This window comes from Grampus griseus, assembly GCF_964374135.1.
Source record: "Grampus griseus genome assembly, chromosome: 8".
Lineage (NCBI taxonomy): Eukaryota > Metazoa > Chordata > Mammalia > Artiodactyla > Delphinidae > Grampus > Grampus griseus.
Window position 1 is genome coordinate 54,219,825 of NC_139002.1, and position 17,203 is coordinate 54,237,027.

The following is a 17,203-nucleotide window of genomic DNA, read 5'->3' on the forward strand; positions in this document are numbered from 1 at the left end:
ACCGAAAAAAAAAAAAAAAAAAAAAAGACCCAGGAGATAACTTAAATAGACTCACACTGGGCAAAGGTGAAACATATTATTAAGGATTACAACTGCAAATCTGTTGAAACCCATGATTTTATAATAATTCAAAAACAAAACACTGCATTAGTCACCTTTAGAAGATGCTTAGTAATCAATTCATTATTTTGAAAACTGGTAAATTAAGGAATCAAGCATTTATCCTTCCTTTTCCTATACAGATGGAACTTCAAGACAACCAGCTAGTTGATAAGGGGAAGTTTTTCTTTGTAGAAGTATTCCAGTTGATGAATGAAGAAGAATGATAGAATTTATATATCATTGTTTTACAACTTTAATGAATTACCAGATCTAGGCAGTGATCTTCAGTGGTTACTAATATCACAAAAAGAAAAATATAGTTCCTGAGGGAGGTACACACTACTACCTGTGGAGTGGTCTTATAAAAATATTGAACCTGAATGTGATTAAACCTCTAAATCAAACTACCATCTCAGGATATACAGGGGAGAAATTGCAAGGGGAAAAAAAGTGAGATGTAAAGAGATTTTATGTATTAAAAGATACTTAAGGGACATATTACCCAATTGCAATGTGCGGACATTCTTGGAGCCTAATTACAACAAATAAAAACTTTTTGAGTCAGGGAAATTTTATTATGGAGTGGATATTTGCTATTAAAGAGTTATTAAAATTTTAGACATGATATTGGTTTTGTGGGTTTTTTTAAAAAATAATTTTAAAAAAGATATTATGGAAATATTTACCAACAAAATGCTATGATTTCTCTGATTGGCTTCAGAATAATCTGGGAGGAGTGGGTAAATGTATAGATGAAGCAAGATTGGCTATGAGTTAATTGTTGAAACTGGAGAATTATCTCTACTTTTACATATGTTTCAAATTGTCTATATTAAAAAGTTTTAAAGAACTGGCAAAAAATGCTATGGAGATACCAAATAAGAGTAAAACTGATATGTTTTCATTTACATTAGCATTAAGAAGTTGTTGCTGAGCTTTTCTAATCATTTTAGTGAGGTTGAGCAGAAAGTGTTGGGGAGGGAAGAGGCCGCTCTCTGACATCATCTAGTACCTACTCTCTTTTTGTTTACTCTGCTGTAGCCACACTGCTATTTTTCAACATGCTTTCACCTCATGGCCTTTATGTTTGCTGTTCCCTTTGATTATGCCATGTAAAATACCCCACCTATCCTAGCACTCTTAACCTTAACCTGCTTTATAGTTTCTCATATGTGACCTATATATTTAGTTATTCATTTTTGTCTTTTCACTAAAAGGAAACTCCTGAGAGCAGGGATTCAATTTTAATTACTTCTGTATCCCTAGCACTTGTACATAGTAGGTGCTGATAAATGTTGATTGTTTAATACGTGTTCAGTAAATGTTGAGTGTACCGATTAATGAATGAACAAATGAATGAATTCTTCAAATATCATTTCAAATTTTTCCTCCTCTGTGAACACTAGGCCCTCCCCTTTCTGAAAATTGAGAAGTTCTTTACCCTGTACTCCCACTTTAACTTGTATACTCCTCCATAATAGCTAATCCATAGTGACTGCTATTATTATTATTACCTTTTTCTTTTTTTTAAGGATTCATCCAGAGATATTAGAGAGGCTCTTCATGAACTCTTATGTTGCACTAATGTTTCAACCAAAGAAGGGATTCATCTTGCACTGGTGGAGCTGCTGAAAAATTTAACCAAGTACCCTACTGATAGGGACTCCATATGGAAGTAAGGATTTTTTTTGCTCATTTGTTCGCTGAGTCTGATAATATGGTAAATGTACAATGTTGACATTATTTAGTGGATCATCATAGATTGGGTATGGCCTTCAATTTTGTCTTCAATTTAGAAACCTGATTCAACATAACTATACTCTCAAGAGTCTGGTTCCTAAATTGAATATCACATCTTAGGTTATTCATTTGTCCATCCATCCATCTAGCAAATACTATGTGCCTGCTATGTGCTTACTATGTGCCAAGCCCTGTGGTAAGTTTTGGAGGTACAGAGATGAGTCGATTAGATTTCCTTTTCCTCTTATAGAGTGTTAGTCACTCTTTGTCTGTTTCCATCATTGTAGAGATTAAAGGGAGGGTGAGTATTTGGTCTTCAGATGGAAAATCACAATCATATTTTCCCCTGATTACCTCTAGCTTTACTGGCTAGAGTCAAGCTTAACACTGTTCATGAATTGCTGTTTGAGGAGCTCCTTGCATACATTTAATATAAAATATGCGTTGTTGTACTCCACATATTTCAATGAGCTTATGTGATGAGATCACTGCAAATATATGATTGATTTATTTTCAGAAAAAATTGTTATTAAAAGTCGAAAAACTGTGGGTCAAATCAGGTGCTTGGAAGACATACTAAGAACTAAAAATGCCAGGGAATCTTGCTCTAGGTAACGTTTTCGATACCTGGTTTTCTGTTTTGCCATTTCTTCATGTTTGTTCAGTCCAATTCAGCTCAATTCATTGTACATTTATTGAGTGTCTTCAAGGAGCACTCAGTCATTTGGGCTGTGGGGATACAATGTCCCCTGAGGCACAGTGAGTAAATGGGCTGAGAGAGGTCAGAAAACTAGTGAATTAAGTTCTTTAAGACAGAACTGGAGAAAAGTGTACTTTCCTAACAGTATCAAGTGTTTTAAATGTGATGCCTTTCATACCCCATATAGCCATCAGTTTGTTCATGGGGTTTGTTTTCTCTCTTTTGCTGATCTTCTTATTCTCCAGTCCTTGGTGAAGTCTCATCTTCTTTGTGCAACTTTCTCCGATCATAGTGATCCCTTCTACCTTTGACAGGTAGAAAGCAGGGTATCATTCATTTGATAGTTCATTACCTTATAGTGTTAGTCATCTTTGCCTCAGTTAGATTATAAACTCAGTGAGGACATTAAATTAAGGTTTATATTTATTTTCAATTCAACACACCTTCTACACCAGAACTTAATTAAAAATAACAAAAAAGCATAAATACCAGCACACATGTAGTTCTTTATAACTTATAAAGGGCCTTTGTGTAGTCATAGTAGTTAACTAATAGCCAATTAATAATAGCTAACTAATAGTTAATTGAGTTCTTATTATATAATGGCAGACACCTTGCTAAGTACTTTTCACTCATTATCTCATTTAATCCTTATAGCAACTGTATGAGGTAATTATATTTAATCTCATTTGTAGGTAAACATATATCTGCTCAAGGCCACAGAGTTATTAAGTTTCCTGTTTCAGATCAGATCTCTTCTGATTCTAGAACTTCACCCAGGATATCAGTTAGAATGCTTTTGTCTACAAGTAACAGAAAATCTGATTAAAAGTGCCTTAAACAGTAAGGTCTAATTTTTTTGCATAACAAGAAGTCAGAAAGTTGATTTCAGGATTGGTCATTCAACAGCTTAACAGGGCTAGTACTCTGGTTGACTTCTTTGCAGTTCTCTTGGCTTTCTCCTCATAGTTGCAATATGGCTACCTGATAAGACAATATCTTAAGACAGAAAGAAAAGGACATTCCCTCCATGCACTTCTCTTTTTAAAAAATTTTATTGAAGTATAGTTGATTTACAATGTTGTGTTAATTTCTGCTGTACAGCAAAGTGATTCAGTTATACATATATGTATATTATTTTTCATTTTCTTTCCCATTATGGTTTATCACAGGATATTGAATATAGTTCTCTGTGCTATACAATAGGACCTTGTTTATCCATCCTATATGTAATAGTTCGCATTTGCTAATCCCAAACTCCCAATACTTCCCTCCCCCACCCCCCTTCCCAACCACAAATCTGTTCTCTGTATCTGTGAGTCTGTTTCCGTTTCATAGATATGTTCATTTGTATGCACTTCATTTGATTAGGAAAACATTCCTGAGAAGCTCTGCAGCAGACTTCCCCTCTTGTCCCATTGACCAGAACTGGGTTACTTGACTACCTGCAAAGCAGTCTCTGTAAAATGGGCTTGGAATTGCCATGATGAGTTTAGACCAGTTGTGGTTGAGCCCTTGGGCTAGGCCTACCTTCATTGAGCACTTTGCTACTTACCTGATACCTGAGTAAAATCAGGGTTCTCTTGGCAAGGAAGCTGGGGGAAATGGTTGTTAGTTAAATAACTTGTAGTAATATCTGTCATATCAACTCTCTGTCTTCATAATAACCAAGTTTTTAGATGAATTAACTTGAGTTCTGGAATAATTGAATGACTTATCTGAAGTCATAGAGGTAACAAAAGTAGATGGTTGAGAATTTGTAATTCTGAGTCAGGTTTTCTGATTCCAATTCTCAGTACTTTTTAAAAAAGAGGTTTGCTTGTTTCTCATTTTGCTTGTTTCAGATGCTTGAAGTTTCTGGGAAGTCGGCATCCAACCCTGGTGCTTCCCTTGGTGCCTGAGCTCCTGAGCACCCACCCGTTTTTTGACACAGCTGAACCAGACATGGATGATCCAGCTTGTATCCTCTGCTGATTTAGCAGGGAATTTTGGCATCTTTTTCTACAGTATAGCCTGGATGGTCTGAGGGTTTTGTTTTGTTTTGTTGTTATTTTTCTTTCTCATTTCTTTTAGTTAAAAGTATATCCTGAGGGAGCCTAATGGTTATTTTCCTCAGCTTTTATTCTTATATTCACAGTAATTCAACTTTGCCATTTAATACTAATACTAAATTTTAACCATTTATTGAGCATCTACTACATTCCACATACTGTTTAAATGCTTCATACATTTTTATCACTGATCTGCAAACAACCCTGGAAGGAGGTATTATTCCCTGCTTACGGATGAGGAACTGAGGCTCAGAGAGGCTAAGTACCTCTCTAAGCAGCAAATCTGGGATTCAAAGCCAGACAGACATCTTTGGTTTTAAAGCCTGTGGACTTTTCCCTATGTCTTACTCTGTGCTTAATTTGATCTGCAGCCTGAAGGAGGGGATGGGCTGAGCTAGGCTGCATGATTACTCTAGCCCTGATACAAGTTCAAGGGGGTTGTGATAGCTTTGGGCAGCATGCCATGCCGTAGGGTTGTTTTCCAGTAATGGGAATACATTTACATCAGTACATCCATACTCTCCCGTGGTTCTTTTCACTCTATAGCACGTCCTTGGTGAGGTTTAGTGGGGTATTTATTGAGATACAGGGATCAGCCAAATAACTGGCTTTTGTGATGACCATTGTATTCTCTCTTAATTCTTTTTATTTTCACAGGGCATTTGGACAATTCTTTAAAAGATCTGTGTAATTGATGTGCTAACCAATGCCTGACTCTGTGTTTACATCTAAAAAAGGCATGTCCTTGACCTTACCTCTAAAGGTGCAATACTATGACTATTTGAAATTCAGCTCATCACAGAGGCTTGTGGGCTAGGTGTTATTACAAATCACACAGGACATATTAAAGTGCCCTGAAATCTGAAGCCCCTTTCACGTTAAAAAAAAATACTAAACATTTTTGGAAGCCTAATGTTAAGATATTTTTCTGGGTAGTTGGAGAATTGTGTTATTTAAGAAATATGTTTGGCTGTGAATAACAGAGATTGCCCCAAATGTATCTTAAATGTTAATTACAGTTTTTTTTTTTTCCTCAATGTAAAAGAAGTCTGGAGGTAAGCAGTCTGGTACAGTAGTTCCACATTATTCTTGGTGATCTAGGCTCCTTCCATTTTTCTGTTCCTCCATTTTCAGTTGTCCAAAATTATTGCTAGAGCTCCAGTCATCAGGTCCAGGTTCTAGGCAGGAAGTCAGAGGATATTTGGAATAAAATCAATATTCTATTAGTAAGGAAAAAGGGAACAATGGATACTGGGTAGGCAAATAGCACACTCTGCCATAGAGATACATACAGAAGATTGGAAGGTATGTTTATCTTGTGTTTTTAATTTCTGATTTTCCCTCTGTTACAAAATTAATATACATAGAAAGAAAACTTTTAAAAGTAGAAAGAGGAAATTTAATATGTAACATCCAGAGTCTTAATAGCCAATGTAATTGACTTAATATTTTGTTGTGTTTCCTCCTCCCTTTTAATTTAATTTAATTTTTTTTGCGGTACGTGGGCCTCTCACTGTTGTGGCGTCTCCTGTTGCGGAGCACAGGCTCCGGACGCGCAGGCTCAGTGGCCATCGCTCACGGGCCCAGCCGCTTTGCGGCATGTGGGATCTTCCTGGACGGAGGCACAAACCTGCATCCCCTGCATTGGCAGGCGGACTCTCAACCACTGCGCCACCAGGGAAGCCCTCCTCCTCCCTTTTTAAAAGCTTGGGTTTGGGATTTTGCTGTCATTTTATTTTTTAACATTTTATTTCATCAACAAACATTTGATGATAGATAGCTGCTGTCATATATTGTCTATACATTTTAGAGTCTGCTTTTTTCACTTATAACAAAATGCTTATGATGCAATGTTAAAAATCTTTTATAAAGATAATTTTTAATTATTGCGTAATACTCCATCAAGTAGATGAAACACAAGTTATTTAATCATTCTCCTGGTTTTGGACATTTAGGTTGTTACTGATTATTTGCTACTGTAAATGATACTCTGCCATTTGATTTTGAGATGTGGAATTACTCAACATTCATAAGACTCATATCTAGTACCAAATTATTATTCCAAGGGATTGTGCCAGTATATACTTTAGTAGGCATTGTACCAGAAGTTCCTATTTGTTAGTATTCTTGACAGCAGACATTATTTTAAAAAACCTTTCTTTGGTAATTGGAGGGGTAATTGGGGTAATTTGGAGTGAGGTAATGTATCTCTTTGAATTTGCATTTCTTTGTTAGAAAATTGTAGTCATTTAACAGGAATTTGGGGGGTTAGAAGTAGAGGCACCAAATTCTGGCCAAGCTCAACCTTTTATACCTCCAAGTTTACTTAACCCACTTATTTATCAGACATTGCAGTTTTGGTTCTTATTTTCAATGCTGCTAAAACCTGTCCAACAATGCCTGCATTGTTCTCAGATCATACCTTCAGACACTATGCCTACCTCCGAGACAGTCTTTCTCATCTTGTTCCTGCCTTGAGGGTATGTTGAAAACATCTTTCGTTCTTGTTTTTGGTTTTTTGATTTTTAGTCCGTGTGGTGGTTAAGTGGCAGAAAGCAGACTGTGTATTCTCTGAAAACACATTCATTAATTACCTTTCTCTCTTGGGCTTTCTTCTATTGTTTTGTACTTTTCCCTGAATCTTTTTTTGTTTTTTAATAAATTTATTTATTTTTGGCTGCTTTGGGTCTTTGTTGCTCTGCGTGGGCTTTCTCTAGTTGCAGAGAGCGGGGCTACTCTTCGTTGTGGTGTGTGGGCTTCTTATTGTGGTGGCTTCTTTTGTTGCAGAGCACAGGCTCTAGGCACATGGGCTTCAGTAGTTGTGGCACACGGGCTCAGTAGCTGTGGCTCACAGGCTCTAGAGCACAGGCTCAGTAGTCGTGGCTCACGGGCTCTAGAGTGCAGGCTCAGTAGTCATGGTGCGCAGGCTTAATTCCTTTGCGGCATGTGGGATCCTCCTGGACCAGGGCTCGAACCTGTCTCCCCTGCATCGGCAGGCGGATTCTTAACCACTGTGCCACCAGGGAAGTCCCTGCTCTGAATCTTTTAAGAAGATTCATTTTTTAAATGTCCCTGGGTCTAGGGGCAGGACAGGAATAAAGACACAGACGTAGAGAATGGACTTGAGGACATGGGGAGGGGGAGGGGTAAGCTGGGACGAAGTGAGACAGTGTCATGGACATATATACACTACCATGTAAAATAAATAGCTAGTGGGAAGCAACCACATAGCACAGGGAGATCAGTTCGGTGCTTTGTGACCACCTCGAGGGGTGGGATAGGGAGGGTGGGAGGGAAATGCAAGAGGGAGGAGATTTGGGGATGGATATATGTATACGTATAGCTGATTCACTTTGTTATAAAGCAGAAACTAGCATACCATTGTAAAGCAATTATACTCCAATAAAGATGTTAAAAAAAATGTCCCTGGGTTATTGATTATGTTATATTAGGCAAGAAGAAGAAATCTGGAACAACATATTTTAAATCAAGGATAAGATTGTGTTATATCTTAATAATTACATAAAGCTATGATTCTCAGCAAGTTTTTTTTTTTGGTTGCGGGTCTTAGTTGCAGCAGACAGGCTTCCTAGTTGCGGCATGCGTGTGGGATCTAGTTCCCTGACCAGGGATCGAACCCGGGGCCCCTGCATTGGGAGCGCAGAGTGTTATCCACTGCGCCAACAGGGAACTCCCAAGTTTATTTTATTTATTTATTTATTTTTTTTAGAAAAAAATTTTAATGAACTATAATGATAATAATAGCAAACACTTACTGAATGCTGTGTGCAGGCACTTTTCTAAGCTCTTTATTTGTATTTACTCACCCCTGCTTAAGTAACTCTAAATGACTTTATTTAGAATAATATATGTACATGGTTAGAAAATTTAAACTATATAGAAGATACAAAGTTAAAAGTAAAATCCTTTTTGCTCTCCCTTCCTCATCCCTTTCTTGAAAGGTAGCCACTTTTAACAGTAAGAACAAGGATTATAATTATCATCATAAAAAACATTTTTACAACATGCTATGTAAACTTATTTGGGAATAAATCATCACTTCTATGAAGTGAATGATCAAATAAAGGTTAAAAATAAATGTGACTACAGATTAATTTTTAGTCCTATTTCTGTGGTTAGCCCATTTATTTCAGTTAGCAATAGAAAATAATGTTATACCATTCTCTTTTCTTTTTCTCCTTGCAGCTGTGGCTGTATTCGGTAGACCATGTTCGTTTTCTCTCTCTCTTTCCCTTTCTCCCACTTAAGCTGAGGAAGGAGAAGAAGGTTGTTTACAGAATTATCTAGCTTTTTTTTTTTTTTACCATTTCTTTGTTTGGTTCACATTTTTTTCCTGGTTTCTTCGTGTTACTAAAAACTGAGCCACAGGAGTTGGTTTTTTTTTTTTTTTTAAGCCAGAGAATTTGATGGTGCTGTAACCCCACTGTGTTTGCTTAGTTACCAGGTAGAAAACTAGTGTCATCAGCTCTTTCTCCCAATATCATGCCTCATGAGGATCCTTCCCATCAGTTCCTGCAGCAGAGCCTTGAAAGGGTATACAGTCTTCAACACCTGGACCCTCAAGGAACTCAGGAGCTGCTAGAGTTCACCATCAGGTGAGGTGATTGACCATCCCTTTCCTTTGACACAGTTAACGTTGTTATGCTTGGCTTGATCCTTTTGATTTCTAATGTTGGTTATAGGCTAGTTTTTCTGACTGTGTTGACAGGATTTTCTGATGTTTTTATTTGGATTAGATTGTGGTTTAAGCATATTACAAAGAAAAGCTTTGTGTTCATGACAAGATTGATGATTAGTACAAAACTAGAAAGAGTTACAAAGAACCTGTTTTCAATTTTTCTTACCTTATATTAGTTAGGGTAACAGAAAATGCAACTAACAGTGGCTTAAACAGGATAAAAGGTTAATTGTTTCTCATAGGCGGACAGAGCTGAGATGGCTGATGACCTAGACTCATTCTTTCTTATTTCTCCATCTTTTGCATCAAGTGGCCTTTGGCTGAAGATCCAAACTTTAACCATCCCCTTTGTAATCCAGCCTCTAGGAAAAAGGAAAGAGCAGAAGGGCATCATTTCTACAACCACTCCCTTTTAAAGACACTTCCCCAATTTGCATGTTCTAATTTTACTTGTGTCCCATTGACTAGAACTTAAGTCACATGGCTATATCTAGCTGTAAGGAGCTAGGAAAGGTAGTCTTTGTTCTGGGTGAGCAGTGCTTAGTTAGCACTTAGTGACTCTGTTACTAAGGAAGAAGGGAAGGATATTGAGAACAATCAGCAGAGTCTGCCAGGCCCTATTAGTATGTCCTGAATGATTTGAAAAGAAATGAAACCCATTTGCCTTTATTTTTTTTAATTTTTAAAATGAATTTATTTATTTATTTTTGGCTGCGTTGGGTCTTAGTTGCTGCACGCGGGCTTTCTCTGGTTGTGGCGAGCGGGGGCTACTCTTCGTTGCGGAGCACGGGCTCTAGGCGTGCGGGCTTCAGTAGTTGTGGCACATGGACTTTGTTGCTCTGCAGCATGTGGGATCTTTCTGGACCAGGGCTCGAACCCGTGTCCCCTGCCTCGGCAGGAGGATTCTTGACCACTGCGCCACCAGGGAAGCCCCCCATTTGCCTTTAGCAAAGACAATATCTGTCCGCTTTTGTAAATAAGGTTTGATTGAAGCATAGCCACATTCATTCGTTTAGGTACTGTCTATGGCTGCTTTGATTGCTGCAGTGGTAGATTGAGTAGTTACCACAGAGACTATATGGACTACAAAGCCTAAAATGTTTACTATGTGACCCTTTACAGAAAAAGTTTGCTGACCCTGAAGTGATGCCTGGATCACATTTTCTTTCTCATCTGCTCCCTCACCAATGTGATTAAATTTAGAAGCTGCTACTGAAGTTTTTGGCCCTGAGCCCAGGAAAAAAAGCTCTACTTCCCCACTCAGCCACACCTAAATAAACATTTAAGTTTTGTCCTTGACAGTTTTCTATCCAGTTGGCACTGAGAAGGTACAAAATGCACAAAAGCAAACCAATTTGGTCATCACCTGCAGTGCTGGCTGTTAGTAGGTACTCAGTAGACACCCAGGTTTGAGTCACTCTTACGATCTGGATTTTATGAGATGATAGTCCTGTTGGGCTTTGGGCTGGTCAGACCGCAGTTCTAGTGCTGTGGTCAGTCCCGGGCACTATGTTTCTAGGTAAGTGCGTTCTGAGAAAGGTGGCCAGGATGGTGAAAGATCCGAAAAGGAAAGCCGATGGTGCAGCAGTTACTGATGACCTACTGTGTTTTACAAATATTATTGCAGTTAGATGTTGTTAACCATTTTACAATGAAGAAATAGAAATTTGGGGAAATGAAGCAATTTGCTAGGAAGTAGCAGAACTGGGATTTAAATCTAGCTTTGTTTGACTCTAAAATTGTTGCTCTCTGATATGCAGCAGTGAAGGGGATTCTTTTATCAGTGGAGGTACGTCAGATGATCCCTGGGGTTCTTCAGAATTTACATTTTTCCGTAGTTGCTGAAAAGTGAAATGTTAGTCAGAATTTCATACAGAAGTTTCTCTGATTAGGACTCTGGCCGTTTACTTGTTAGTACTAGTATCAAACAAACTTCACCGTCAAACACATTGTCCTTTGTTGTAATCTAAGCAGCCGTGTCACCCAAATAAGATTTCACCTCACTGCTGTAGTTCAGTGAGGACCCTGGGGGGATGATTTTTTTGGTTTGTTTTTAGAACTTGACATAACTACTTTGTCTTCACCACTGTATTTTGGGTGCCTTATTTAGGAGCTTAGTAAATATTTGTTGAAAACTCTGGTTATGATGGCTTAACCAGGAATGAAGACTTTTAATATTTTTATAGATGGCATTTTCTTCTGGTCATACCTCACCTTCAGTTGCATGGATTTAATCTTTTATAAGGCTCCACTATCCTTGATCATAGTAAGAGCTGCTGTCTATTAAGTGCCCACTCTTCTGTTTTATGTACATTATTTCATTGAATTTGAAAACAATTCCATGAGAATTATCCAATTTTTACAATGAGTGAGGGAGCTGGAGTTCATTAATTTGTTATATGGTTTTTTAGCGCCAAGCATTGTGCTAGGCAGAAGGGACACAATAGTAAACAAGACATAGTCTCTGCTGCAAGGGATCTTACAGCCTGGTTGGGGAAATAGCTAGGTAAACAGGCAATGCAGTATTGTGCTTTCCACACAATACATTAAGTACAGGGTTTTCTAGAAGACAGAAGGGGGCACCTAACCCTTCCTTTCATGATTTAAGCAATGACCAGAAGAATGACTAGAAGTTAGTCAAGTGAAGAAGGGAGAAGACTGTCAAAGACAAGGAACAGCAAAGCCCTGGACTAGAACATAGGTTTTTCCAGCCCTTCCATCTTGTCACACTGCTCTGTTTCTGCATAAACAGTCTGTATGACATGAAGGATCTGGTATAGTGAGATTTAAAATCCAAAGACTTGTTTCAAATCAAAGAGGAAATCAGAAAAATACCTGGAGAAAAAATGAAAACAAAAGTACAAAAATCCAAAACCTATGGGATGCAGCAAAAGCAGTTCTTAGAGGGAAGTTTATAGCGATACAAACTTACCTCAGGAATCAAGAAAAATCTCAAAACAACCTAACTTTACACCTAAAGCAACCATAGAAAGAAGAACAAACAAAACCCAGAGTTAGTAGAAGGAAAGAAATCATAAAGATCAGAGCAGAAATAAATGAAAAAGAGACTAAAAGAACAATAGAAAAGATTGATAAAACTAAAAGCTGATTCTTTAAAAAAAAATAAACAAAATTGATAAACCTTTAGCCAGACTCATCAGGAAAAAACGGGAGAGGGCCCAAACCAATAAAATCAGAAATGAAAAGGAGAAGTTAACAACCAACACCACAGAAATACAAAAGATCATGAGAGACTACTACAAACCACTGTACACCAACAAAATAGACAACCTAGAAGAAATGGACAAATTCTTAGAAAGGTACAATCTCCCAAGACTGAACCAGGAAGAAATAGAAAATATGAACAGACCAATTACCAGTACTGAAGTTGAATCACTAATTTAAATATTCCCAACAAATGAAAGTCCAGGACCAGATGGCTTCACAGGTGAATTCCATCAAACATTTGGAGAAGAGTTAGCACCTGTCCTTTTGAAACTATTCCAAAACATTTTAGAGGAAGGAACACTTCCAAACTCATTCTATGAGGCCACCATCACCCTGATACCCAAACTAGAAAAGGTATCACAAAAAAATAAAATTACAGGCCAATATCACTGATGAAAATAGATGCAAAAATCCTCAACAAAATACTAGCAAACTAAATCTAACAATACATTAAAAGGATCATCCTTCACGATCAAGTGGGATTGATTCCAGGGATGCAAGGATTTTTCAATATCTGCAAATCAATCAATGTGATACACCACAATAACAAATTGAAGAATAAAAACCATATAATCATCTCAATAGATAACAGAGAGCTTTTGATAGAATGGAACATCCACTTCTGATAAAAACACTACAGAAAGCAGGCATAGAGGGAATATACCTCAATATCATAAAGACCGTATATGACAAACCTGTAGCCAACATCATACTCAGTGGTGAAAAGCTGAAAGCTTTCCCTCTAAGATCAGGAAAAAGAGGATGCCCACTCTCACCACGGATCTTCCCGGACTGGGGCACGAACCCGTGTCCCCTGCATTGGCAGGCAGACTCTCAACCACTGCGCCACCAGGGAAGCCCCACTCTCACCACTTTTATTCAACATAGTTTGACATACGGATGGCTAACAGGCACATGAAAAGGTACTCAACATTACTAATTATTAGAGACTGCAAATCAAAACTACAGTGAGATACTATCACCTCACACTGGTCAGAATGGCCATCATCAAAAAGTCTACAAATACTAAATGATGGAGAGTGTATAGAGAAAAGGAACCCTCCTACAGTTTGTGGGAACGTAAATTGGTACAGCCACTGTGGAGAACAGTATAACCTCTAGTGTAATGTAAACATGAATTTTATATGCTTGGAAACCAAAAAACTTGCATGCCTAGCTAGCTTTATTGTGATATTTGCTTTATTTGTGGTGGTCTGGAACTGAACCCACAATTTTCTGAAGTATGCCTGTAATTGCAGTTCACATTGTAAGGATTAAATGAGCTCAAATAAGGAAACACCTAGCACATCTAGTACAGTGCACATAGGAGGGGCTTTTTTGTACCTTTTTCATTAAAGAGTCCATAGTCTCCTGATGGATGTCTAAACTGAGGCTTCCTGAGGATCGTGGGCATAAAGAAATACAGAGAATAGGTGTCGCTGTTGCTGCTCATGTTGAGTCCACAACAGCAGCCAGACATGGGGCTGGAGGATGAGCAAAGGATGCTAATTGGATCCAGAGATCCCAAGGAGAAGGAAGAGGAGGAGGAGGAATTAGTGGATCCCCTAACAGCAGCGAGAGAGCAATGCGGGCAGCTGGAGAAATGTGTAAAGGCTTGGGAGCGGCTAGAGCTCTGTGATGAGCATGTATCCTCCAGGTCACTGACAGAGGAGGATTGCGCAGAGGAGGTCTTTGACTTCTTGCATGCAAGGGACCACTGCGTGGCCCACAAACTCTTTAAAGCTTGGAATAAGTGTGCCGATTCATTCACCCCAGCCTTCATCACCTGAGCGTCGGGATATTTCCTTATGGTTTTGAACATGCCATTTGTTTCTTATTTGTATAACTAAGTTCATGTGAACCTCAAGGATTTGGGCTTAGGCAGGTAGCTTCCGTGTAATTATCAGTGATTCCATCTTAATAAAGTCCAGTGGTCAGCAAAAAAAAAAAAAAAAAAAAAAAGAGATACAGAGAGGAAACACTGGGACACAGAGCTTTTTGAGCAGGGCTGCCAAGTTTCTATTTTTGTTTGTATAATAGTTCAGATTTCCCATGGCTAGTTGGGTTGCATCTTGTTTTGTGCAATTCAGAACAAACGCTACAGGGCAAGGGTGGTAGAATGACTTAACACATGGGGGCAGTCAGCTAACGTATAGTCAGCTGGTCAGTGTTCTCTATAATGTAGCAGAAGGCAGAATCTTTCTGGAGATGAAATGGTTCAGACGTAGAATGATTCAGGGCCATCTTTTGCAAGAGAGACATCAGAGATGCGAAAGGGAGAGACCAGCTGGCCGCCAAAATAGGATTTTACAGTTATGGTTAGCTAGTGCAGGGTCTTGCCTTGTATTGTGCTTGATTCCCACACATGAGCAGGCTCTCCGGGATTAGCTCAAATCACCAAAACTCAAAAGAGTTGGTATATAAGCCACAGACCCCAATTTCTTCAGTCACTTTGGAAATAATTCATTTTTGCCCCTTTCTAGGGCATCTCCTTTCTTGTATCAAGGTTCTCAGGAGACAGCATTAGCTATCAGAAAGTTGCCTGAAATAAGAGGGAGGGACTTAGTCCAATGGACAATTTTGTACAGGCTGCTATGAAACCTGATATAGTATCCCAGCCCTGAAACAGTTAACTTCCCTCATGAGCCAGATCTTTAGGTTTCCCACAGTTATCACTTCTATGTGAAATTTTGATACGACATTAAAAAACAAAGCAGCTTTCTATGAATTTTTTCTGAGGTTGTTAGCTTGCTTGCTCGCACTCTCTCTCATTCTCCCTCTCTCTCCTCCCCAAAAAAGAAGAAAGAAAAGAAAAACATTACTTTTTGTAGATGTGTAGCATATTTCCAAAAGAATTTAAAAGAAACTGGTATGGTAGTTGCCTCTGGAAAAGGTTACTGGTTAGCAGCACACAGGTATAGGAAAGTGGACTAATTTAATTATCTATCCTTTAGTATCTTTTGAATTCTATTCCTTATTGGTGTAATTCTATAACTAGGTATGTATAACCTATCAAAAAAATTAAATGTTTCAAATCAGTAGTCCCAGCCCTGAACACAACTATTTTATGTGTGTGTACCACTTTCTGTACTCTTGTCCACAGGCAGATGTATTTAATATGGTTGCAATCACTTTGTCTATACCTATGTCCAGTTAGCATGCTTTAATTGTGAGTATCAGAAAACCTTATCTCAAATTAACTTATAATGGGTATTTATTTCTTCATATGAACAGAAATCAGAGGCATTTCTTAGTATGGTATGGTTAAGTAGTTCATTTATATCATTAAGGACCCAGTTTCTCTCTCTCTTTGGATTTTTCTTGTCCTCAACATTTGCTTTATCCCAAGGCTTTTTTTCTTTTAGAGTTACAGTATGACTGCCAGTGGTAATCAGGACTATAAAACATTCTTTTCAGTCTAGTGAGAGATAGAGACAGAGAGAGAGAAAGAGAAAATGAGTGATTCATAGACCACCATCAGACCTGCTTCAAGCATTGAATATAAGTCCTTCCATTAGGACTCATAAGGCCAACCTAGGTGACCTAACCAGGAAGATGATGTATGCTAATTAGCTTAGTCCAGTCGGACTCTACCTGGATCTAGGTTTGGGGCACCTTCTCTTGAACAAAATCAGGTTCACTTAGTAAGGAAAAAGTGGAAAATTACTAACTAGGTAGGCAGCCAATGGAGCCCACTATGATACCTTAAAATTTTTTTTTCTGATGATATAAAACATACTTACCGATTGTATAAAACACTTGGAAAATAAAGCATAGTTAGGAGAAGGCACTAAAAAACACCCTAATACCTCTATCTAGAAAACAGGTTGCTCTGTTTTTTCATATTTCATATATGTGTGTATATATATATATGTATATGTATATATATATATATGGTTTTTACATAGTTGAGATCATATACCTTATTACCATATTATATTTTAATGGTTGTAGAATATTCCATTGACTGTATGTACAGTAATTTATTTAATAATTCCTCTACCGTTGGATATTTAAGTAGTTACTGGGTTTTACTATAACATAACAATGAATATTGCGGGGCATAAAGTATTTCATTTCTGTTGCATGTTTCCCTTAGAATTACTTCGTAGCATAAAGCTACTGATCAAAACTTTTGACTATATGTGTGACTTTTATAACGTAGTACAGTTCTGTTTTCCAGAAGAATTACAGCAGCTTAAACTGCTATCAAAGTGTAAGTGAAACAGTTTCATTATAACCACTTCAGCATTGAGTGCTGTCATTTAAAATTTTTTTACCAATTTACTAGGTATAAAGTGGTAAAAAGCTTTTGACATGATCTTTAATTGGTGTTATTCTTATTCTGTGTTTGGCTTGGGTTTTTATTTACTACAGGGATCTGCAAAGACTTGGAGAACTTCAGTCTGAATTGGCAGGAGTAGCTGACTTCTCTGCTACCTATCTTAGGTGTCAGCTTCTTCTCATCAAGGTTGGTTTGAATCCATTTTGTTCATGAGTGTGTTGCTAAGAATGCAGTTTAATGGACCCAGCAGTGTTTGAGGCTATAAGTAGAAAAATAACTGGTTTTATGCAACTGCTTAGCAATGGGGAAATTATGTACTCTGTAGTATAATTATATTTGCCTCTAATTAAAGAATTGTTAACTCATATAGGAATTTGAATTTTTTAATTTGAGAGAAT

The 17,203-nt window shown here is 37.8% G+C and overlaps 2 protein-coding genes across 2 annotated transcripts in view; both read left to right on the forward strand.

Annotated features, from left to right (window-relative positions):
• INTS4 (integrator complex subunit 4) overlaps nt 1-17,203 on the forward strand; it is a 113,246-nt gene that overhangs the window by 73,656 nt on the left and 22,387 nt on the right. The window contains exons 12-16 of the mRNA XM_082659635.1: nt 1,635-1,777; nt 4,387-4,502; nt 6,940-7,073; nt 9,052-9,209; nt 16,898-16,991. Of these exons, the coding sequence (XP_082515761.1) occupies nt 1,635-1,777; nt 4,387-4,502; nt 6,940-7,073; nt 9,052-9,209; nt 16,898-16,991 (645 nt within the window). The remainder of the gene's footprint in view (nt 1-1,634; nt 1,778-4,386; nt 4,503-6,939; nt 7,074-9,051; nt 9,210-16,897; nt 16,992-17,203) is intronic.
• LOC309825814 (cytochrome b-c1 complex subunit 6, mitochondrial-like) lies at nt 13,954-14,520 on the forward strand. Its single transcript, XM_082659546.1, has one exon. The coding sequence runs from the start codon at nt 13,972-13,974 to the stop codon at nt 14,308-14,310; it is 339 nt and encodes a 112-aa protein (XP_082515672.1). The 5' UTR covers nt 13,954-13,971; the 3' UTR covers nt 14,311-14,520.